The 25604-nt window shown below is 33.8% G+C and overlaps 2 protein-coding genes across 2 annotated transcripts in view; one reads left to right on the plus strand and one right to left on the minus strand.

Annotated features, from left to right (window-relative positions):
- LOC131165931 (nuclear pore complex protein NUP88) overlaps positions 1-9747 on the plus strand; it is a 40708-nt gene extending 30961 nt beyond the window's left edge. The window contains exons 5-9 of the mRNA XM_058124111.1: positions 773-834; positions 4648-4864; positions 7143-8063; positions 8478-8727; positions 9121-9747. Of these exons, the coding sequence (XP_057980094.1) occupies positions 773-834; positions 4648-4864; positions 7143-8063; positions 8478-8727; positions 9121-9386 (1716 nt within the window). The 3' untranslated portion in view covers positions 9387-9747. The remainder of the gene's footprint in view (positions 1-772; positions 835-4647; positions 4865-7142; positions 8064-8477; positions 8728-9120) is intronic.
- Positions 9748-10733: 986 nt separating this feature from the next.
- Positions 10734-16272, minus strand: LOC131165932 (3beta,22alpha-dihydroxysteroid 3-dehydrogenase). The gene is made up of 8 exons (XM_058124112.1): positions 15684-16272; positions 14564-14713; positions 14199-14444; positions 11858-11944; positions 11690-11768; positions 11409-11515; positions 11185-11315; positions 10734-11076 (listed from the first exon to the last, which is right to left on the minus strand). Exons 1-8 carry the CDS (start codon positions 16203-16205, stop codon positions 10968-10970), a joined length of 1431 nt encoding a protein of 476 aa, XP_057980095.1. The 5' UTR covers positions 16206-16272; the 3' UTR covers positions 10734-10967.
- Positions 16273-25604: the final 9332 nt, after the last annotated feature.

The raw sequence follows: 25604 nt of genomic DNA on the forward strand, positions 1-25604 counted from the left end.
ACGATACCCAATGGATTTACTCACCATTTTATCTTTCCAGAGTACCTACTTCGATATCTAATCCTTAAACAGCTCATTATCATGGTCAAAATCTTGCGACTCTACCAGTGTAGCTGATTGGACATCAACAGGATTGAAATCAAGGACCATCTGGTCATTAACTGGGATGATGCTTCATTAAAGAGGGAAACTGCATCCAGATTACATTCCAGGATCACTGCCCTTATCTGCATGTTGCTCTCCCCCTCATGTCCCTGTTGAAGTTGACGACCCTTGGTCACCCTGAATAAGAGTGTCCTTGGCATCCAGATTAAGATGTGAGGTGTGCATTCACTGCTACGGCATCCTCGGTGCCCAGATTATCAGATGAATTTTATGAAACTTTGTTGTTAGATATGATAGCACATGCTGTGACGGAATGAAGTCTGTAGGGCATCCTAGGCTTGAAGGACTTAAATGGTCAACATGATGCAAGTGAGCTTACACTCAATATAAGCATATGAGCTGTTTTGAAAGGCAGCCCTTGTCCTTAGAAAAACATCCGATGCATTTAGTTTTGTTCTTGGTGGTCCAGATCAATATAAGTTTTGGGGCCCAACTTGAGACCACCCAAAGCTCTGGATGTCATGTGTTTCTTTACAATGCATCATTCTTCATTTTGCCGTCTCATATTTTGTTTTGTTGCTTTGTTCATTGCAGCTGATATTAAGATTGGTCACTTCAAATCTTTTGCTGTTTCATTTTAAGTAATTGTTTATATGGCATTCTGCAGGTTTTTGTTTTATTTAGTGATGGTTCAATCTACATCCTTTGTCCTGTGGTTCCCTTTGGAAGGTACTTTGCTTTGTCTATTGTTTTTGCTTCTTTCTTTTTTGTTTAATTTTAATAATTAATTGTGTAGGTAGCAACAAATAGACTAAAAACATTAGGTATTTGAATGGGACCATAAGGAACATGTAGTAAGATGCATATCATGCATGCAATGGATTATGGCACTTGAAACATCAGCTTATGGTACAACAACAACAACAACAATAACAAAACAACAAAACCAAGCCTTAAAGTCCCACTAGGTAGGGTCGGCTATATGAATCATTTTTCGTCAATTTATGCGATCATGGACCATTTCTTTTAACAAATTCATGGCTATTAAATTCTTACCATCTCATTTCAAGTTATTTTAGGTCTACCCTATCCCTTCTACTGTGAGGAACTCACTCTTCCTCACTGGCGCACTATGTGGCCTACACTGCAAGTGCCCAAACCATTTGAGTCGTCCCTTCCTTATCTTATTTTCTATAGGAGCTTCTCCTAACTTACCGCGAATATGTTCATTTTCTTAATTTATTTTTCAGTGTTATACAACTCATCCATCTAAGCATTCTTATCTCGACAACTTTTATTTTTTGGATATTCTATTTATTTGTCGCCCAACATTCTAATCCATATAGCATATGGTCTTATAATCGTCCTATAAAACTTTCTTTTTAATTGTAAGAGTATTCTATGATCACAAAGCACATTGGAAGCACTTCTCCATTTTACCCAACCTGCTTTAACTCTATGCATTACATCATCTTCAGTTTCTCCTTTAGCTTGCATAATAGATTTAAGGTATCGAAATCTACAAGTTCTTCATCATCAAGTTTAACTTTGTCTCCAATATTTCTCCTACCATTATTGAAATTACATTTCATATATTTTGTCTTATTTCTATATATTCTAAAGCCTCTAGATTCCCAATCTTCTCTCCATAATTCTAACTTAGCCTTTACTCCGCCCCTAGTTTCATCAATTAATACAATATCATTTGCAAACAACATACACTATGAAACCTCATTTTGAATGCTCTTAGTCAGTTGGTCCATCACTAAAGCAAAAAAATAAGAGCTTAAAGAAGATCCTTGATGTACACCCATGGTGATTGGAAATTATCTAGTTTCTCCATCTATGGTGCTTACACTAGTCATTACTCCATCGTACATATTCTTAATGACATTAGTATACCTATTACATACATTATTTTTTCCAAAACCCACCATAGAGCTTCTCTAGGTACCCTATCATATGTTTTCTCTAAGTCAATAAATACCATATGCAAGTCCTCTTCTTTTCCCTAAACTTTTCCATTAATCTTTTTAAAGGATATATAGCTTCTGTGGCAGATCTCCCAGGCATAAAACCAAATTGATTTTTCGAGACCTTCATTTCTAGCCTTAATCTTTGTTCAACAATCCTTTTCCACGGTTTCATCGTATGAGTCACAAGTTTAATTCCACGATAGTTATTACAATTTTGAATATCTCCTTTATTTTTTTAAATAGGTATTAAAGTACTTTTCCTCCATTCATTTGATATTTTCTTAGTTTTTATAATTATGTTAAATAAATTAGTTAACCATATAATTCCGTTATTACCTAAGCATTTTTCAAACTTCAGTTGGGATGTTATCTGGTCCTACAGTTTTTCCATTTTTTATCTTTTTTGGTGCAAACTTAACTTTGTTAACTCTAATTTTGCAAATTAATCTCATATTTTTAGTCTTTTCTTCATTTATCAATTCTAAGTTTAAGCCTTCTATTTGGTTTTCATTAAACAACTTATTAAGTAATTTTGCCATCTATCTTTTATGTCTTCGTCCTTAACTAAGACAATATCATCATCACTTTTTATACATTTTACATTTCTTAAGTCCTTACTCTTCCTTTCTCTAGCTTTAGCTAGTTTAAATATATCTCTTTCCCCTTGTAAAACTCAATAGCTAGTGTCAACGTGTTTAACCTACTTTCCTTCCTCACTAGACACATAAGTTGCTTATTGCTTCCGCTTTTATATTTGCTTGAATGACAATGAAAGTGTTTTTTGGGTGAATTGTGATAAACGATAGGTTGGTTAGTTAAACAAGAGGGCTTTAGCTAGCGTCGCACAGTCCATTCACAAAGGTGTGAAATATTCGGCCCATGACACATGGTATTTTGTATCTAATCTATTATACAAACTATTAAATGATCTGTGTTTAGCTTCACTAACGTGCTTTTTTGTATCTTTTCTTACCCCTTTATGCTTTTCAAAATTATCCATGTTTCTACATTTTTGTCACGTTTATACCAAATTCCTTTTGTCTTTACGATTTTTTGGACATCTTTATTCCCCCATTAAGTTTCTTTGCTATGTGAGAATCTTCCCCTTGATTTACCTAAAATCTCTTTTGCTATATTTTTAATAGAGTTAGCCCATCTAATCCAAAGAGTATTTGTATCTATCCCATTGTCTATAGTCTAACCCCCATCTTTGATAATTTTATCTTTAAATTTTATTATATTTTCTTCCTTTAGGTCCCACCACCTAGTTCTCTTACATTGGTTTATTTTATACTTTTTCTTCCTTTTTTTAATACATATATCTGACACTAAGACTTTATGTTGTGTGGTTAAGTTTTCACTTGGAATAACTTTACAATCCTTGTATGATAAACGAAGTACGCTCCTAGTTAAAAAAAATCTATTTAACTTCTATTTTGTCCACTTTTAAAGGTTATTAAGTGTTCTTCTCTCTTCTTAAAACCAGTATTCATTGTAATAAAATCATATGACATAGCGAAGTCTAAGATCATCTCCTCATGCTCATTTTTGTCTCCATATCCATATATCCTCTATGTATCCCTCTTATAACCTTTATTATCCCTTCCAACGTGTCCATTCATATCTCATCCTATGAATATTTTTCTCAAGTCCCTGGTATGCCTTGTATAATACTATCTATATCTTCCCAAAATTGTTTCTTTAGGTTTTATACTAAGCTTTCTTGAGGAATATAAGCACTAATGATATTTATTATTCTTGGCCTAATACCATCTTGATTTTTTTATAATTTTATCCCCTACTTTGTTTACATCAACAATGCCATTTTTAAGTTTTTGTCTATAATAATTCCTACTCCATTCTTATGTTTTTCTTTTCTAGTGCGCCAATGTTTAAATCCTGATTTATCAATTTCTCTAGCTTTCTCCCCCACCTACTTAGTTTCTTGAAACCAAATTATATTAAATTTTATTTTAATCATTAAGTGTCCCTATATTCCAAGTTTCTAATCTAATTCTAGTTTCCTATACTAGCTTCTTTACCTGCCTACGTCCAGAATGATGCAGGAACCCTTACATATTTGACAACGTATCTAGGCGCCGACGCAGCGTGTTGCTTCGGGGCGACGACCTAGCTCCCTTTTTGCTATACTCGGGTGGTACAAGTGCAACGCATCGCTTGTAGGGGACGCTCCAACAAATATTCTTTAAGGATTCATATCATAGTGATTTGACAAATTTTATGCTGTCAGCTACCTAATGCAACCCTCCTCTACCTGGGCTTGGGGCCAGCTATGTGTGAAAAAATTAGGACAATAGGTGCATCACAGACATAGTTACTTATGGTGCTAACTGTAATTCTTTATGCTGGAATTACTTGACTGTTATCTATTATCTAATTTGTAATATAATTTTTTCTGGTATAGGAAAGCATGCAGCTGATAATGCCTTCCCTACATTTATGCCATTTATATTGGAGCAGTTCATTAATATGTGGTGATAGTTAGCTAAAGATTTTTTTTGTGCTGCCTTTCCACGCTTGTTGACACTATTTTGTTTTGGTACAGTGTGTACAGATGGGAATCTATATCGGAGATATATAATGATGCTCACATGTTTGGGCTGAAGTCGGCCAATTCAACAGCTGTTAGTAATTCTAATCTGGCAATATCTTGGTTGGAGGCAACATTTCCAGAATTTTCCCAACAAGCAAAAGAGGGGGGAAATTTATTGGCAGTGAAAGCTTATCCTCATGCTTTATTTGATGCATCACTTTTATTGCAGGTATTTATCTTTATTTATGCATCTCTCTAGCTGCTTCTAGGCTAGCCATATGTTCAATTGTTTGAGAGATGTTTTTTTTCTCATTGCACTTTTCCGTCATGCTTACGAATTTTCGCTGATCAGTACCCTTTGGATGATTTTATTTTTAGTTATGTTTATTTGTTCTTTTTTTTTTTTCTACTTAAGAGTGTGATCCATTTGGATTCATTGTAAGCAATGCATTTTGATGATATTTTATCTGTGGTTGTGTAGACCTCTGACACCAGGTGAAGTTTTCACTTTGGGACACAATCTCAGATTAAAAAATAATACTTGCATCTATTCTGCAATAGAGCTATTACCTGCCTTGGACAATTTCAGATTCTCAACATTATTAGCTCACTTTTTACAAGCTAGACTAATTTTGGGGCTGTTGGTATAATTGTCAGAAATTATTGAAACAATAATTAAAAACCAGAAATAGGAAATTTGTTTGTTTAATATTTTCAAAACTGATATTATATCCTAATCGAACTTGTATTCATTTTTGTCTTTGAACCAAGTAGCATTTAAAAATATGATTAAAATAATAAAAATGCAGAAGAATACAAATTATGAAGTATTATAATGAAACATATGAATTAATTATATTTATTTTACTTATTTTTAAAATAATGTTTTAGTAACCAAGAACAATCCTATTGTACATAACTGTTGAAAGGGGTCAAAATATTTTTTGAATGGCTTTTATATTTTTTTCAAAATTTTAGAAATTTTATGAATATTTTATTTTCATTATATTTTAAATTTCACATGGTCATTTAATTTTAGTCTTAATTAAAAATCATGTACGGTCCACAAAAAGTGAATTCTGGACATTAGGATACTTTGGCAGCGACATGTTGTCACTACAATTGAAAATCATAATATCTAATTTTTTATTTTTGCCAAAATAGCTAAAAATTGATGTTGAAAACTAGCAGCATAAACAAATGCATTGTCATCATCTGTTTCTTTGCTATACTGCAATGAAAATAGTAAATAGACAACAGAAATGATACTAAACAGCTTACTTCATTTATTTTAATACCAAAAGTTCTTGTTGGATAGTTCTGGAAATTAATCTCACGGTCATTCTTCTAATATGTGATTATAATACCAAAAGAGGTCACTGACTGACTGACCTCCATCCCAAGCGCAAAGGAATTGCCATAATTACCTGAACACCTTGTAATATGTGATTTATGATTATATGAAATAGCTTATTACTCCTTTAATTGCAAATGATTGGTAAGAGAAGTAGAAGATCAAGAAGAACATCGTGGAAGTTAAAGAATATAAACATATGACAGAAGGGATAGCTTTAAACCAAGCCAAATGAAGAAAAAAGAGCCATTTGGCTAACCCAAATAGTAGCAATTTGCAAATTGGTGCGGAGATGCAAGTTCATCCTAGAACAGTAAATTTAGGTATCTAAAGTTTTAATTCAATATTTTCCATGTGATGTATTTTTTGTAGTCAAAGTGGAGCTTATTGCATTGTATATATATATTTTCAATCATTACTAGTCTACTTCACCAAGATTTAGAAGCACCTTTGCATGTTGTCATACGTGAACAAAAATGCCATCGCACAATGTTCATCAATATGCATATGCAAGTCCATCCTTAATGTACTGCATTTTAGAGCATGTTCCATGCCACAATCCCATCTGGTTCTCTGAACCTAAACATTTCCCATTCCAGGCGATGTTGGTTGGGGATTAAAGGCATAGTTGCTGCTGCTACTGTTGTGTATTGACTTTCTGGTCCATGACGGAATTTACTTCATTAATCCATCCATATAGGATCCCAAGCATTTTTTTGAGAACATGATCTTGCAAAGGATGGAATTTACTCTGTTATGTGACCCGCATATTCGTGGGATTTCATAAAGTTTTGGGAACATGATGCTACAAAAATTACTTATGTTATCCGAATAGGCTGAATTTCTTGCATACATGTGTGGCCCTATATTATCTTTTATATTTAACCTCTTCATAGTTTATCCATCTAATTGAAGTGTTAATATCCCCAAGACTAAATGCAACATATTTGGAGAGGATCCTTTCTGAACATTGCAAATTTCTTTTATATTACTTCTGACCAGAAGAATGTTCAAGAAACAATGATTCAAACCTCCAAATCATGTTATTTTTGTGCTGTGATATTGCTTCTGAACAGTGTGGCTGGTTGCTTTTGTAAGTGGAACTACTGCAAACTTCAAGATTTACTGGAATTTTTCCTTTGTGATTTTCCAGGGCCCCCTACGCAAATTATGTCATGGAGAGGAAGATGATTCAGAAGATCAGGGTGCAGAATGTGAAGGCAGAGCTGTCAGTTTTCTTTATAATGTAGTCAGCAAAGACTCAATTCTTGTGACTGCCTGGAGTGGTGGGCAGTTGCAAATAGATGCCCTAACTGATGAAATCCAACCAGTCTGGAGTGTTGGTAGTCCTCCTCGCGTCTCTGTTGATTCTCATGACCGAATCCTTGGTCTTGCTATGATATGTGAGTCCACCAATGATGATCTTTCTATAGTGAAGCTTGATCAGCCACTTGATCATACTGTCTGGTTAGGTCATCCACCCCCATTGTTGAGACTGGCTATTGTGGATTTGGCTTTGCCAAGAAACATCCAAGGTGATTCTTTTGTTTCAATGTATGTTGATCCCCTTATTCCTGAGAGAATATATTCACTTCATGATGGAGGGATAGATTCCATAGTGTTGCATTTTCTCCCATTTACAAGTCAGATGAGTGGCAAGGATGAGACCATGCGAACTCCTTCTGTGAATCCTGTTTTGAATACATGCCAGGGAGAAACCTCCTCTCCTTCTCCTCTTTTCGGTTTTGTGCCATTATCTGATTCATTTGGATATTCATGGATAGTGGGAGTTACCTTGTGTTATGAATGTATTGTGCTGGAGATGAAAACATGGAATATATTGCTCCCCGTACATGCTAATATGGAAAGGAAACCCATAAGCTTAGTAGAAACAACAGAGACAGATACCCCAGATATTATCAGCAAAGAACTCCTTAGTGGCCCTAAAGTGGTCCTTGTTCCTTCTGCCTCACCAAATCTGCAGTATGTTGCTGCTGATTCTATTGAAGGTCGATCAACTCTTCATCAATACTGCAAACTTTTCCATGAAAATTACGTTGAGTATGCACACAAGGTAACTATGTATGAACATATGTTATGATAAAGATGCAATAATCCTTCTTCTGTGGCACAATATACAGAAGAATCTTCTTCTCATTTGGCCTTTCTTAAGTCGTATTAGTATGTACAAAGAGAAATTTTTAACTCCTTTGCTACAGTATTGAATATGTTTACCAAATTGTTCATCACTGTCATTTAGAAATTCTAAAAGTTGGGGCAGATTTTGTGATGACCTTGCCCATTCAAGAATGTGAGCTTTGTAATTTTTAGTTATATTGAAGAAATTCTCCTGTATTTACATTGAACTCCGGCATCTTGCCCTCACTTCAAGTCAACTAAACTGTATGGTGAATTGGTGATGCTGTCATGAATTTGTTTTAGCTGTTTAATTGGTGGCACGAGGAAACTTACTCCTGCATGCTTCTAGGTGTACTTTGAGCTCAAGCATCATGGCCCTCACCTGAAGAGAATCATTGATGACCAGCATGCTCGTTTACGTGAAGCACAACAGAAGCTTGTGAAAGTTGAGGAGAAACAGCCAGGGTTGGAGGAACGGATGGAGCATGCAATTCAGCAGCACAATCGGCTGGATGAACGGATTCAAAGCTTAAGAAAGCTGCCTGGGGCGCACAAGAAACCATTGTCTAGAGCAGAGTGCGAGTTCAAATCATATCTTGGTAATGAATCTAGTTTGTGCATGTCAGCTTGATTTATTTACCAGTCTTTGTTGATATTCTATATATTATCCCTTTTTACAGGTTGAAAATTTTGATGAGGTTCTCTTTTTTCCTCTTTTGTTAATTCTTTGCTCAAAACTTATTTTCTAATTTATTGGATTATTCTTGAAATTTATGCTCATTGTTGCCATGATAACTAGTTTAATAACTTTTCCCCTGTTGCACTTTCTTTTAACAAATTAAAGTGCTATGAATTCGAAATTATATATGTTTATGAGTAGTTTCTGCATTCAAATGATCTCCGATCTTTATTCACATTTCTTTATATATATGTCTTGGACAGGACTGCCTTCTGTCAACATGCTATTGACAGTAATCTGGTTTTTTTTGCAGATAGATTTACAGGAGTTGAATTAGATGCTTGGCACTCTTCCATTGAAGCTTTGAATGCAAGGTTGGGAAGGTTCATGCAATCCCTACAAGGCAATGCATCTAAGGCACAAAGGCAAACATCTGGGAGGATGAAGAATCATGTCCGAGATGCCCAAATTTCTCAGCTGAAATCCTCAATTGCAAAACTCTCACTTGTCAATAGCGCGAATTCTAAAAAGGTCAAGCTTGTTGAATCTGCATTGAGAGACCGGGAAAGCAGCAGCTGATGAAACCTGCATATCTTTTTATCACTGCTATCGCTGTGGATGCGGTTTTATGATTCCTGTACAAGTTATATCTAGAGCTGGAGTCAGCTTCCTGAAAATTCAGTATTATCAATGTGTATATTTTCTTTGTATCTGTGCTGTTAAAGAACATGTACCATGAGTTGCTGATAGGGTTTTCCCCTAGTTTTGTATTCCTGGATGCTCTTGAAAATGAGTGATTTTACTGTGAAAATATATTTCAGCAGGTTGATGAGGGATGACGAGAGAGAGAGAGAGAGGAACACACATTACAATAGTGAATGCTCCTGCTTTCTCACCAGGACCCAGTTTGCTTTTATTCAAGAATAGCTGTTGATCTCTACTTCAGTTTTCATACTTTCATTATTATTATTTTTGATAACGTCGGGTATCGTGGGCTTTACTCTCACAGCACCACACTAATCTCATGCTTATGTCAGCCGTGCCCTTGACCAACACATAGGTGGTAAATCGCGGATGTGTGCTGCAAGCGGCAGGATTCGAATCCGAGAACGATCGCTCTCAACGGCCTTCTTACGCAAGTTCTTATCACTTGAGCTTATGCCTGGAGGTCATAGTTTAATTATTATTATTATTATTATTATTGTCAATTTTACATTACCAAAGATTAGGAAATCATTTTATGGTAAAATTCTCACAGAGAGACCTCAATTATTAAGCGAGTAAGAGGCGAGAAATGAACTCAGAACCCCTGGCTTGACATGGGAAAAGTGAGATCAAGGATTGAGGGGCTCGAGGAGGAAGAAACTAATTAAACAACCAAACAAATATATAGATAGATAAATAAACCAATAAATAAAGTGAGAAAGGAGATGGTAGCCAGAAGGGTTGAAGCAAATGTGGGGGTTGAGGAGTGAGGGCTACAGAGCATTGTCCCCTTTGCGTGGTTACACGAAAACTTTATGCTGTATTTCTTATCTGCCTCAAATCTTTTTGTCAAAAAGTTAACTCGTTACAATCCCCAATTTTGTCAATGGGAATGCATGCGTTTATGTTTTATTTTATTTTATATTATAAACTTAAAAAAGTTGAGTCGCAAGGTCACACCGACCACATATATTCTGCTCTTGACCTTTAGCAGGAGAATTTTGAGCCCTGAAAGTCACCATGCAAATGCAAATGCAAATGCAATGCATGCCCATAGTCCAAATTGATCAAATGCATGCACATGAATAACTCCCCTACTAATTTACAAGCCTAGGTAATAAAGGATTTCTACCACTATCCCTCCTCTCCATCCATGAAAATAAAAAGGAATATTTCAAAAATAAATAAAAAACTTTCTACAGTTGAAATGAACTATCCATATAGAACTAAGATAAGCTCTCGCTTTCTTTCTTAATAAAAAGATTCATTCGCAAATAGACCCCTTCTATTATATTTATACAAATCAACCAAATTATATATATATATATATATATATATCTAATTTATTTATATTTAATTTTATTTGGATAGGGGAGCAAAATAGTTACGACTTAGCTAATTTCCCTACATTACATCTAACTCGAATTTTGTGGCCTCCCCTAACCTAACCCCTCTTTACATGGCTCGCTCATGCACCTGCCTTCGCTCCACGTTGATAGGATACCTCTTCTGCGTTCGAGTCGTCGGGAAAAAAACCAATTTATCGTCTTCTGCAGGGACCCAACTGCAAATCATAGAATTAACAAAGAAGAATGGAGATTTAAGGTTCGAAACAAATAAAAAAAAATAATAATGAAAATGGACAATTTATTTATATAAAAATGGAACATACTTGAAGCGAGTGACCAAGTGGTGGAGGAAAACAGAGAGTTCAACTCTAGCAAGCTCGTAGCCAGGGCAGAGGCGGGGGCCTCCTCCAAATGGTGTGAACACATTCCCTGCTGGCCCCCCTCCTGCATTGCTCTGTTCATTTATTCCACTCATTCTAATTAGCTTAGTTGACAATTATAAGAATAATAAAATAATAAAGTATGAGGGGCTGGGGGAGGCGTCGACCTGCCATCGCCATGGATTGAAAGAACGAGCGTCTTTGAAGTGATCCTGGTCCAAATGCACTGCCCTGAACGATGCGAACACCTTCCATCCCTTTGGAATCGTGTACCCTATAAATTCATATATCTATGCGTTAGTTCATAAAAATAATATTTACATATATATTGATTGACTCGTGCAAAAAGTCATCCACCTTAGTAATTACATAGTGGAAATACAATGAACGCATTGGTTTAAATAAAAAAAAAAAAGGAAAAAAATGATGGGGGAATTTAGGTTCTTGCCTTTTATATGAACATCCGTCATTGCCCGCCGAAAAATCCCACTTATTATATTTGCAAACCGCAGAGTTTCGTTGACAACCTGCACATATTAAAAATGTTAAATTATTATTGATGAATGGAATAAAGACAATGGCCTCTCTCTCTCTCTTTCTCAATCAGGGAGCTTACACATTGAGTGAAGGGCATGGACTTGTAGTCATTCCATCCTAAACCCTCCTCCTCCTTCTTTCTTCCCCTAATCTCGTCGTGCTCTTCCTGTTCAAACAAATTAATTTAAAATATACCTATCTTCGTTTTCTATCAAATAGTCGGAGAAATTATATGCAGAGTCAGTCTGATGCTGCTAAGGAACAATTTTTATTAAAAAAAAAAAGAATTTGGGGCATCTTAGTAAATTTGAGAAGGGGTAAAAAAGGGAAATGGAATGGGAAAGAACCCTATGGGAACAGAAGAGGCTAAGGCGTAGGTGGGGTGGTGGAGCGGTGGCAGGATCGCAACTCCAGGTATATATATTAATTAATTAAAAGGACATTAAAAGTGATTGTAATAATAGCACGTGACACCTACGTTGTGCTGTGCTACTGCTAGTAGCCCACAGGAGGCAGTCGCGCGCGTGAGCGCCAATCAAACGGTGGAGAGTTAATGACCACAGTGATCGAAGGTTGATAATAGGGCGGGCGCGGGGGCCTACCTTCACTTTACGCCGTCTGATGCTGCCTCCCTTCGAAATCGGCACCACACGATTTCCAATGGACAGGCTATCGAGGGACAAACGCTAGTTTTGTTGTGTGTGTGTATGTGTGTGTGTGTGTGTTTTTTTTTTTTTTGAGAAGAGAGTTGAGAGTGGAGAGTACTGAGACTAATTCAAGTTACAAATTTTGCAACTATAAAACAAAATTAAAATTATTTTTGCAATCAAAATGTCCTTATTTTTATTAATATTTTTTTTATACTTAAAACTAATGTAATTATATTATAAAATATCTTTACTGCAAAACAATATCCGAGTACTCTAGTAATATAACTTTGATACGACTATTAAATATTCTTAAATTTGTAAAATTAATTATACGTATATTACAAGAATATGTTCACAATTCAAACAATTAAACATTAAATCGAAAAGAGTGAAATGATAAATTAGTCGTTATACTTTTAATTTGTACAACTAAGGACTTGTACTTATTAGTTTATTCAATTAAAATTGTGATATAATCTAATTTAATGGCTATGAATTTGATAAATAAAATTAATGAAAGACCCTTCTAGGCTTCACCCCTAGATTAGTCAGCTAACTATGAGGAAAATTTTTATATTATTTTATACTAATTATACACTGAAAAGTTATAATTACTTTATTATGAATAAAACTTCTTTAAGTTTTTTTAAAAATGATAAACTTATTAAAAATAATAGTTATATAACATGTAATACCAATTCTACACTTTATATACATAAGCATTTTTTTTTATTAAATTTACTAGTAGTTTAAATTTAATTAAGATGACAAAATAATTATATGAAATTAATAAGTACAAATTTTTAGTTACATTAATTAAAAGTACGAGAATTAAAATAAATTTTATTTGATAATATATGAAAAATTATACCAGCATCTCTCCCTTCACGTGTTTATGTGTCTATTTTTAAAATTATATACTTATTAAATGTAAAATTAAAAATATTAATAAATATAAAATATATTTGTTATATAACTAACATTTAAAATATAGGCATATGGGGAGGTGGGGAGGTGAGTGAATGGGATGGTATGTTCTGACACGTCAGGCACAAAAAATATATAATAACTATTATCGTATATATATTCCACAGGCGTGCGCGTGCAGCTAAGAAAGAAGGCATGCAGCGCGTATCATTTGTCCGCTTGCGAACCATGTCGCCTCCTCTTTGACTTTTCATCTGTACTCTTCTCCCCATCCTACTTTACTTTTTGACCACTTTGTTTTCGTTTTTAAATAAAATTCAAATATCTTATTGACAGCCTAACCCAAATTATGGTGTATTGGTGGTTTACTAAGATATTTGTTTGGAATAGATATAATAATAGTGGACCTTATGATGGGATATGTTTATAGATTAACCTGAGTCAGTGTGTATTGTATTTCTGTATCTAATTAGATTGTTAATATGAGGTTAATTATTTTTATTCAAATTAAAAGGAGATAATTAGTGAGAAGGGCAGAAGACGTGGGCTAGCAGCTGGTAGCCGTTGGATCTCAGTTATCAGAGCCGTCCAGCATGGTTGGTCGACAATTACTTTAGATAATGTATATTTATAGTGATGAAGGTTCTACTTCTAAGGCGGCCGGCCCCCAACCGCATAATGGTGCCGCTGGTGGGCACCCCCTCCATCAATTCTCAATTAATTCTACAATTTATTTATAAGAAAAATAATTAATATAAAAAATGCATTAAAATTGAAGTAATTAGTTAAATTAAAGGATGAAAACTTAAACAGGCAATTAACTTAATAGGGGTAGGTAGGTACCTTGAGGAGGGCGAGAGCAGCAGGGGTGTCGGTGAGGAACTTGACGGCGAGGGTCATGATGGTGGAGGTGGTCTCGTAGCCGGCGACGAGCAAAGCCAGGAGGAAATCGACGATTTCCTCGTCGGAGAAGGCGTCGTCTCCGGCCAACAGAGCTCCCAGCATGTCTTCCTTCCTCTCCCCAGCTTCGCTGTCCCTCCTCCTCTCCCTCACTATCAAGCTCAAGGCCTCCGCCACCTTACTCCTCGCCTTTAATATAATTAACAATCACAGAGACAAGTATAAAAAATATTACATCAAATTAAAAGTAATTAATTAAGATATTCAAAAGTAAGTTTAATTAACTTAAAAATTTAAAATATAAGAACCTGAATGGCGCGGCGATAGGTGGAGGAGAAGAAGGGGAAAGGGATGGTGAAGAAGCCTTCGATGACAAGAACGTACTCTTTTCTTAGGCTCTCCGTCCATTCGCATGGATCGAAGCTCATCAGCTGCTTCACCGTCAATTCGAACGTGATCTGCACACACACACACACACACACACCCCTCCCCCCCAATCTCATCATCATCATCATTAACAACCAAATTTAAATAAACAAAATAAAAATAATACACACCCGCACACAGGAACACTCTGTGGGTGTTAATTATTAGAAATTTATTTGGAAACTTCTAATCCTAATAATTATATAGTTAAATCTTACATATGTATATATTTATATAGATGGGAAAGACGCGTAATGATGAGGTAAAGTGGGAAAAGAGAAACATCTCAAATGTGCATGTGCATGATGCTGCCGGGGGGCGACATGATGCTCTTTCTTCTTATTCCTTTTTTTTTTTTTTGGCCGCGAGCTTTTCTTGGGGGCTAACGTGCGCCGGGGCACCTAATGTCATCTCATCCCCAACTTGCCATATGGAATCTAGGCCATCTAGCTCAGCTACCATCTACTACCTCCATACATATATGCGTGCTTCCTTCACGTTAACGTGCGCCGTTACCACCCCCCCTCACCAAAAAAAAAAACACTTGTCAAAATGGACAACTAACATGCGCCGAATTGCACATCCTCATGGGCTAGCTCTAACGTGCGCAGCTGGTTTAGCTTTGAGAAAAAGAAAAAAAAAAACCTTGCCTAATCCATTTTGGACTCCTTCCATGTCTTGTCCTTTGGAGGACCACTAAATTGTTGTTTCCCACCGTATAACTTAAAAGCATTAGGCATTATTTAAAATTTACCACCATTTTAACTTTGTAATTACTTTTTCACCCCACCTTAAAAAATAAAAATAAAAATAGAATTTGGTCTTAAAAATTTTTAAATATTTTTTGGAATATCCGATACGTATTTTGACAACCGACAATGTACTTGAGTGTCTTAAAATCATTTTCAACTAAAGTAATTGCACTTTTCTTTTCCCCAAAAAAAAGAAAGTTCCTCTAAAATGGTTGAATAAATGAACCAACCAGTCCGGTCGAGCACGTACCTTCTTAGCCTCCTCCATAAGGAGTACTCGGTCGGTCCAGGAGTCCAGGTTGAGCCGGATGAGCCGGTCTATGTCGACCAGGAGGTGGTCCCTGATGATGGAAGAGTTGGCGAAGCTCATGGTGAGAGAGTGCATTCTCTTGTGTAGACTTCCCTTCATGAGGAGCAGCGAGTGCCGGCCCAGGAGGTTGGAGATGGACCCCGGGTAGCTGCACTCGAACAGCTTCCCCTCGTTCTGGAGAATAAACCGGTTCGTCTCCGGGTCGGCCGAGAACACGGTCGGCTCGCCGAACACGTGCGTCGTGAAGAGGTTCCCAAACCTCCTGACCCGCTCGTCGATGAAGGGCTCTGGGTTCTCCGTCTTGTAGGCGGAGATGAGCTGCAGGGTCTCTCCGACAAGAGGCAAGCCGAGGCTTCCCGGCGGGAGACGCACCTTCCGGCCTCCGAAGCCGGCGGCGCGCATGAAGAGAAGGACGGCGAGGACGATGAAGATGGAGGAGAGGAGGAGAGAGAGAAGGTCCATGGTTAGAGAGAGAGAGAGAGAGCGCACGAGGGGGGCATCTGTGCGACTGTCACGAATCTTAAAGGGGTTGGGGGGGGGAAGAACGCGTGGGGGAGAATTTAATGTCGGACATTTCCGTAACTAACATTTACCCTTCTCATTTTATTTAGTTATTTAAACAAAATACTGAAATGTCATAAATGAGTAAATTTTAAATAAGTAAATAATAAATTTGGTAAAAAGGTCAAAAAAAAAAAACATTTCACAAGTTTTTAAAGACTTTTTTAAGCATTTAATTTTTAAGATATTTGTATAAATTTTGTAACTGCTAAATTGTTCCAAGCCCTTTCTAAATTAGGAAGGTTCATAATACTTTTCAATTAGTTTTTTTTTTATAAATTTAGGAGCTATTAAAATTTTTACAGTTTATGCTAAATTAAGAGAGTTCATAAAAATTTTTAGAACTTTATAAGAGTTGTTTTTTTTTTTCTATGCAAATAAGATCCGTTTCTTAGCATTCAATTGCAACTAAATAGAAGTTGCCCTCTTAAAAGTATAATCTTCAACAACCAAACTTATTTGATAAAGTGTGTTAAATAGCTACAAGTATTTTTCTTATTACATAGTAATAATAAATTTATTCCGAATTATTATTTAATATTCTTCATCAAAAAAATATAATACTTTGTATCAATTTTCTCAAATTGCCGATTCTATATTATGTGTAGATTCAATTATTAATTAACAATTGATTATAAAATTTTAGAAGCAAAGTTTTGATTATTTAAAACTTAATCCACAAATCTTTGAACACTTAATGTTTGATTTTATTAAATGGTAGAAAATATTTACAAGTTAGACATTATTGATATTTTAAAAAATATCACTAACACTATATTTTTTTTTCTAATATAAATTAAAGCATAAAAAAACATCTAACATGTAAATTATATTTTTTAAAATGACAACATTGTCTCTTCGTGAATTAAAATAAGGGAATTAAAAAATTATCTTGTCAATAATATCTCGTTAAAGAATAGTAGTTAATTTATTTATTTTAAAGAGAATAAAAATTAAAAAAGGTGTCTACTTCTAGGAAATGAGTCAAATCCCAAGAGTGAGTTGATATGATCCTATTTCATTGAGGGGGCAAAAAAATAGGATTAAGAATGGATCTTCTGCGGGAGAAAAAAGGGAATGTCTTTTTTGTGATGTTTATTGGGAGGGGCGGGAATATGGTACAACTGATTTATTAAGCTGACTGGGGGGGACGACATTTCGACCGTTGGATGAGATGAATGTGAGTTGCAGCCGTCTGATCTGTGGCTCATGCGTCGATGAAGGAGTTGTGTGGCACAAGAACTCTGTCTCTCACTCAAAATTGACTGGATTTATGGGTATTAATTAAAAATTCATAATTTAGGATAAGAATTGGTGAGCCACATTTATGGCACCTGCTACTCAATTCAAGTGAATATTTTAAAAAAAAATACATTTAATTAAAAATATTGTATAAATTATACATATATTTCTTAAATAAGAGTTATTCTTTTTAAACATTTATGACATTATTATTGATACACTCAAAATTGGTATGCCCAAATTGACAAATATGCCCATGGAGATGGGCAGCCGTAAGGCTGGCCTTGGGAAGCGTTCGGTGTCTTACATAACTCCCACTAAACAATCAATAAGTTTTATTGCGATTACGGATGCTGTAATTGATGACTTACATTACAGCATATGAGTTGCTTAAAACCACTTAGATATAACGGTACCTCATGATTGCAAAGGTCTGCCCTCATTACTGCAAAAAAGGGATTCTAAGAGAAGGTAAACATTTCATTCACACTTATTCTCTCTCACTTTTCTATTGATGGTTGCAACCTAGAGCCTCCTACAGTTCCTAACTTAGGCGTCGGAGTGATTCTTTGAAGTACACACGGGTCTTCTAAGCCATTATTATTTGATTCCCTTTAGGTGGTCATGGTCGAAGGACAATCCACAAAAGTCGTTCAATTTTTTACATTAATAATTATTATTAAATTTATTTTTTTAAATCATGAAATAAAATTTAAAAGTAATATTATCATTTAATACGTTAAAAACAAAAACAAAGTATCATTAATACTTTACTTGAGCATCAATAATATTATCATTATTAGAGTAAAAGATATTAACCTCCCTTAACATTTGACAAATCAAAAATCCAAAAGACTTCCCTTGTGAGATTTCAAAAATCTCATAGATTTTTCCTGATATTTAATTCTTGAGAAACTTACACCTTCAAAAGGTTTGTTTTTTTTTAATATTAGAGGAAGTTTATATCCTTTTAGTAAATTTCAAGAGAGGTTAGTGAAATTCTGAAAACATCAAGAAAAGTCTCTCAAATTTTCAAAACGTGAGATAAGTGTTTTTTAACTAAAATTTGAAAAAGGTTAGTGCCTTTTTCCTTTATTATTATTATTATTATTATTATTATTATTATTATTACAAATGTGAAAATGATGTTAAAATTTTAGTTATTTGGAATAAGGAAAGATCTCATAACTCTCATTTTTCTTAATTTTACATAGTCCATTAAGCATGAAAATTAATCCTCACTCGTACATCTTTTAAAGTGATTTTGTCAACTGAATGCACAATTATTAGAAAAAATTAGACATGATATTTAATAGGAAAGATTACATAAAAAAAATATTCAACTGTCTTATAATTTCATGAACATAAACATTGAGCCGTCTTATAAGAAAACATTGAGCCGTCTTATAATTTTATTATCATAACTAAAACCTTAACGTTTTATAAAAAACTATGCAAAATTATAATTTTTTTAGATTTTTTAATGGAAAATAACGTATTGAAGTATTTTTTTAACGAAAAAATTCATTTTTTTTTTTAATATTCAAATAGCTAACAAACTCTTTAGCTCTTACCATTATTCAATGGAACAATATTGGTATGAACGTGATAAGATCAAGTACACCTAATCCCTATCATCTATATAGGTGTCCTAATCACCAAATATATACTTCCTTGATTCCCATTGACTAGAAAAATATTTCATATCCAACTGTGTGGATACCACATGTGAATTTATATAATTATGTGAGTTAGTGTCTAGGAGTATGAATTATGAGTATTGAATTGGAAAGAAATTGAGTATAATTTTTTATTATATTTTCTTAAAATTCACACAGCTGCAAATTTAAATTTCAAAATTTATGCTCCCAAATATAAAATAAGAATATTTTTTTATGTTTTCACTTGCCATTTAAGTTAACAGAGTTTAACAAAGTTTTTATATACTTTTCTAATGCATAAGAGAATCTAGTAATTATAATAAAATAAAAGGTGACTCATTATTATTAGGGCAAAAACTACTAATCTTACCAAAGGTCTGGCAAAAAGACAATAACCTTTATTGAAATTTCAAAATTAATAGAGACTTCTCTTGAGATTTTAAGAATTTCAAGAACCTTACTCGAGATTTATTAAAAAGACACAAACTTCTTCTTATATCTTGAAAAAAGACTAGTTTTTGTAAGAAAGTTCGGTGTTTTTTTGGTAAATCTCAAAGAATGTTTGTGGCATTTTTTTGAAACTTTAGAGGAGATTTGTGGTATTTTTGAAACCTCAGAGAATGTATATTTTTGCCAAGCCTTAGAGAAGGTGAGTGTATTTTACTCTTATTATTATTTCTTATTCACAAATATAAGTTTTCCAAATTAGTACTGAGTCCATCTTTTCAATGCTATTTTGTAAATTGAATTCCCAATTAATGAAAGAAGGCTCACTTGTTCATATTTAATGCAATTTTATTGGTAGAATACATAAAATTTATCTTCTTTCCTTTTTTTAATGTTATATATGTACATTTCTACAATTCATTGTCCACTATCAACTTTATTCATTTCTCATTCATTGTACTATTAAAAAAATGTAACAAATCATGTAATAATAATAATAATAATAATAATAATAACCGTAAGCATTTTTTTTCATACATTTATGTCAAAACCAAGCCCAATATTTATTCGCATTTAAGTACTTGCAAAGTCAACTGTTGACTTTTTGAGTTTGATCTCTGTTTTGATACTGACAAAGTACTAGTGTCTTATCTATGCATTGAGTGCTTAAATAGGTTTTTAATTTGGCACGCACATAAGATAAAGGGAAATGGAAATCGAAAAGACCTAAAAAGCACATACTCCTCACACATTTCATGAAATAATGAAGAGCAAAAGAAAAAGACATTTGTCTTTTTTACTATATTGCATTTAGTTTTTGATTTGGTCTGTAATAATGCATTGCATGCATGATGTGGATGGAAGCTCAGTGATAACCATAGACTGACCTTAGGGGACCTATCCCCTTATCAAAAACCTTTTCATAAGAACTAAAAATCATACAAAAAGGTTTTAATCAGTTAACTGAAAAGCCTCAACCGACTGACCCTGTTCATAAGATGTTCTTACACACCCCAATTGACCTACCTTTCAGCTCAAAAAATGCCTTAGCCTACCAGTCACATGGACCGGTGACCGGCCGTTGCCCATGGTTAATCGAACCTACGAAGGTACAGAATCGATTTTTGGCCAGTTGATTGGCATCTCCCTAGGTTGATCGAAACCAGTTTTAAATTCAAATTTACTATGAGAGGACACCCGACCGGCTAATGCCACGGTAGACCAATCCTCTTGGGTTCCGATTATTTCCAACGCTTAAACATCATTAATTTTTTAATTAAATAATTTTAAAATGACGAGCGTGTCCCCAAACGGTCAAAAATTCCAGAACTCTATATATACTTCTTACACAAACATAATTAACAAGATGATTAGCCCAAAAATTCTCTGAAAATATTTTTGCTATTTTTCATCTTCAAAGCTTTAATTTCTACTCTCTTACTCTCTCTTATTTCAAAATCATTTTTAAGAGAGCATTTCATTTGGGTAATCATTCTTCCCTATAAAAGAATTTTTCTCTCATTCACTCTTTCTTTTTCAAAATCCTTTTCTTGAGGGTAAAAAAATTATGTTTCTCCACATATCTTTATTGATAAATATTATTGGAGAAATTTCACTTGATTGTGAATCTTGCACATCCATTGCAAGATTCCAATAGCTCATAGTATTTTATTGAAAAATCTTTTTGAGCACTTAACCCTAGTTTTCCTCAAACTTATTTTTAACATATTTTCTTTGGAAAATATTTATTAAGGGTTTATGATCTCTGAAGTATTTATTGCACACTTCATTTCAAATCAAAGATCATCATTTTCATTTTCTCTCACCTTATTTCATAAATTCATTTTTGAGAGAAAATTCTCACATACTCAACTAAACCTTATTTCATATCATATGTGAGTGCATTTATGCTTATTATTGTACATTATCTGCTTAGCTTAAAAGCATTATATTTGTACACAATATTTTTATTATTGTTGTATTCTCGACGTGTGGTCGGAAGAGGATTATACTGGCCTGTAATGTACACTAGATAGATTTAGACTTGATTAAGAAAGTCTCGGACTGGTTCAGACCCAGTTAGGAGAACTAGGAGCATCGTCCTCTAAGGTGTAATTGTAAAGGTTGATGTTAACTCTGTAATGTAACGTGGGGTATTCCCTCACCCAGTAAGGAGAGGGTCTTGTATTTGGTGTTGCTCCACCCGTTAAGAGAGTATTAGTGGAATCCTCTTACTGGTAAGCTTGAGGCAGGGACGTAGGTAGGATTGGTCAAACCCTGATGACAAATTTTGTGTCGGCTCTTTATTTTTGTACTTTAAATTTCTGCACATGTATGTTTAATTATTTGTTATATTAATTACTTTACATACATGCTTTTTATATATCTGAAATTGGAATATACTTAGAAAGATCCTAAGTTGTGGTATACTGATTGTAGAACTCACTTGACTTAGGAGGAAATTTTTGAATACCCAATTCACCCCCCTCTTGGGAATACACCATTCGTATCATCAAATTGTATATAATTAAGCTTAATTAAGATATGCCAATTATTTTTTAGTTTGACTGAAAATTTAAATATTACAAAATATTAAAAATTTGTATTATTATCATTTATTGCACATTATTCAAAATGTGACTCGCACCTCAATTTTTTAATGAAAGAAGGCTCACTTATTCATATTTAATGCAATTTTATTGGTTAAATGCTCAATTAATGAAAGAAGGTAGGCATGAAAATTAATATTCACCTGGTCATCTTTTTAATGTGAATTTTCTAATTAGATACTCAATTAATAAAGGCACATCCTAATTTGAAAAGAAACGGTACATAAAATTTATTTTCTTTCCTTTTTTTAATGTCTTATATATACATTACTACAATTTAGTGTACACTATCAACTTTATTCATTTCTCATTCATTGTCCTATTAAAAAATATATAACAAATGAATAAATTTTGACTCATATACTAATAATAATAATAATAATAATAATAATAATAATAATAATAATAATAACGGTAAGCATTTTTTTCATATATTTATCTCAAAACCAAGCCCAATAATTATTCGCATTTAAGTACTTGCAAAGTCAACTATATATAATTATGTTTAATTAAGATATGCCAATTATTTTTTAGTTTGACTGAAAAATTAAATATTAAAAAATATTGAAGACCAGTATTATTATCATTCATTGTACATTATTCAAAATGTGACTCACACCTCATTCTATGAATTAAATTTTAAATAATGTTTGAGGTGATAATAATAAAATTTAATATATGAATTTTTTAGTAGTAAATTAATAACAAGCTTAGTCGTGTTTTGTTCTCATTTAAATACTATAAAATCTAGTTGAACCAAAATTAATTAAGATGGCAGGTACACTTTAGTTCGATTGAGAGAGAGGGAGAGAGAACCCAAATATCAGACTACTTAATTTTTTGAAATTTTATTTAAGAAAAATAAAAATTAATTAGTAAAAACTTTATTTAAGTTTAATATAGTTAAATATTTTTATTAAAAAAGTATATTTAATCATAAAATAAAATTATCACTTAATTTATTCATATATTTTCTTGCTCAAATTTCCATTTCATCTCATAATTTTTTTTATTTTTCATCATTGTTAATGGTAAAGCAGTTGATCATTGGCTGGGAAAATTCAGATTATCCAACTATTCTACCAGGCAGAGGCAGGCTAGATGGGTGAGTTCCCCAAAATATACTAAAGCTTCTAAGTCCCATTTATATAAATGTATAAAGCAGGGTGAGCAATGAAGAGGGTTGGGTCTTTATTTTTATTTTCGTTTAAGTAATTTTGTATAGAAAGGGAAGGGGTGACGATACCATGTTCTCCCACATGGTCCCCTTAAAGGGACAAGCAGCCCTCTACCCACTAGACAGCCCTTAAAATAATGAACCCCCTAGGTGTACTGCCCCTTTTGCCTTACCTCAAGAGTTGTATTCATTTATTTATTTATTTATTTATGAATAGTGAAAGCATCACATCATGTGTTAATGCCCTCCCCCAACTTGAGCTCACATATGCTGGCTGTGCAATATCAGAGGAAACATTCTCAAATGTTATTATTATTAGTGCTAAACCCAACTGTCTTTTAAAAAGCATATCCTGTTTCCTTTCTTTTCTAATTAATGGAAGCTATAAGCTTTTCACCAATTAAAAGGGATGTTAATGGAGATGTATGCATATTAATTATAAGCGTTGTAGGTAGGTTTGTTGTTTTGAGACATGCATTTTAGCACACATGATTATTTGTGGGATTTTGACATTAATCAGGTAGACTTTTCAACTTGATTAATATGATGTTTCATTATTATGCTCTTAATTTCTAGCACTTAATTATTCTACATTGTTAAGTTTATTGTGACATAATGCAAAAAAACAAATATTATGCTTGTAATTTGAATATATGTCTGTTGAGAATTCCACTTGTGAGTTTGTCCCACATTAAAAAATTAGAGTGGATGATGGGTGCTTATATACATGGTTGGAACCAACAACCAATAAACTTAAACTTTTGGGTCAAACTGGTGCTTATCCACATGTATCAAACCCACCCATGGGCTCCTCGGTGCTAACAAGTAGTATCAGAGCCGACGATTCGTAACTCTAGGTTAGCAAAACGTGAAACTAATTCTCCTGATGTGCTAATAGTTGGAGGACCAAGTGTGTGACTGAGACCAATAAAGATTATCTAGGCTTAGGATGGATACGAATAGGGTCAAGACATGGAAGATAGGATTGGTTTGAAAGCACGTGAAATGCAATTCGAGGCACGTAAGGCTCCAGTTTTAAGGTCCACTTGAGCAATTGTTGGGAAATTAGGCTTACTCTCATAAGGGGGATGGTTTCCGTTCAAGGAGGAGCGGTTGGAACTCACAAGTGAGAGAGAGATTGTTGAGAATTCCACTTGTGAGCTTGTCCCACATTGGAAAATTAGAATGGATGATGGGTGCTTATATACATGGTTGAACCTAACACCCAATAGGTTTAAGCTTTTTGGTCAAGATGATGTTCACCCATGTGTATCAAACCCACCCATGGGCTCCTCGGTGCCGACAATGTCACCTTTTTTATCTCGACTAGTTTTATGTGTATTGTGCATTCTGTTCCATGAACAGATAGTTTAATTGTAAGTACCCATTTCTATCTTTTTTATTCAAAAAAATTCTTTTAAGCAAGATTCTAACTTTTATGAACAATTATATTAAAGAAAGAGTTCAATTATGTTTAATTATAATTTGAATGTATATTACATTTTTCATTTCGACTAGTTTTTTATGTGTTGGACATTTTGGCTCACGAAATGATAGTCTAGTTGCAACATCCCACTTCTACTTTTGAATTCAAACAAACTCTTTCAAGCGAGATTCTAACTTTTATGAACAATTATAATAAAGAAAGAGTTCAATTATGTTTAATTACAATTTGAATGTATATTAAAATTTTCATTTCGACTAGTTTTTTATGCCCTGTGCATTCTGTCTCAGGAAAGGATAGCGTAGTTGCAACAACTCATTTCTACTTTTGTATTCAAACCGACTCTTTCAAGCAAGATTCCAACTTCGATGAATAGTTGTATATATCAAAGATAGAATTCAAAGAAAGATTAATATCTGAATCATACGATAATGTTAGAACTTGTGGTGTGTATTTATTTGTCAAATTAAAAATTAATTTAATTAAATATCTTACCATGCATGAACCTTTCTTTGTACTAAGTGGACTCACCATCAAATATGGAATTTAGTGGGAAATAAAGACAATATATTGTTCTAGCTTTCACATATTGTTTTGGGTAACCAGTTAAGTCCTTTGGAAGGAAGCTATAAGGTCTTGCCACCATCATCCATGGTTGACTTGGGATTGCAATGTAGATATGGGGCCTCATCCATTTTGTGCCCCTAGTGTAACATTCTT

Source organism: Malania oleifera, chromosome 10 (assembly GCF_029873635.1).
Source record: "Malania oleifera isolate guangnan ecotype guangnan chromosome 10, ASM2987363v1, whole genome shotgun sequence".
NCBI lineage: Eukaryota > Viridiplantae > Streptophyta > Magnoliopsida > Santalales > Ximeniaceae > Malania > Malania oleifera.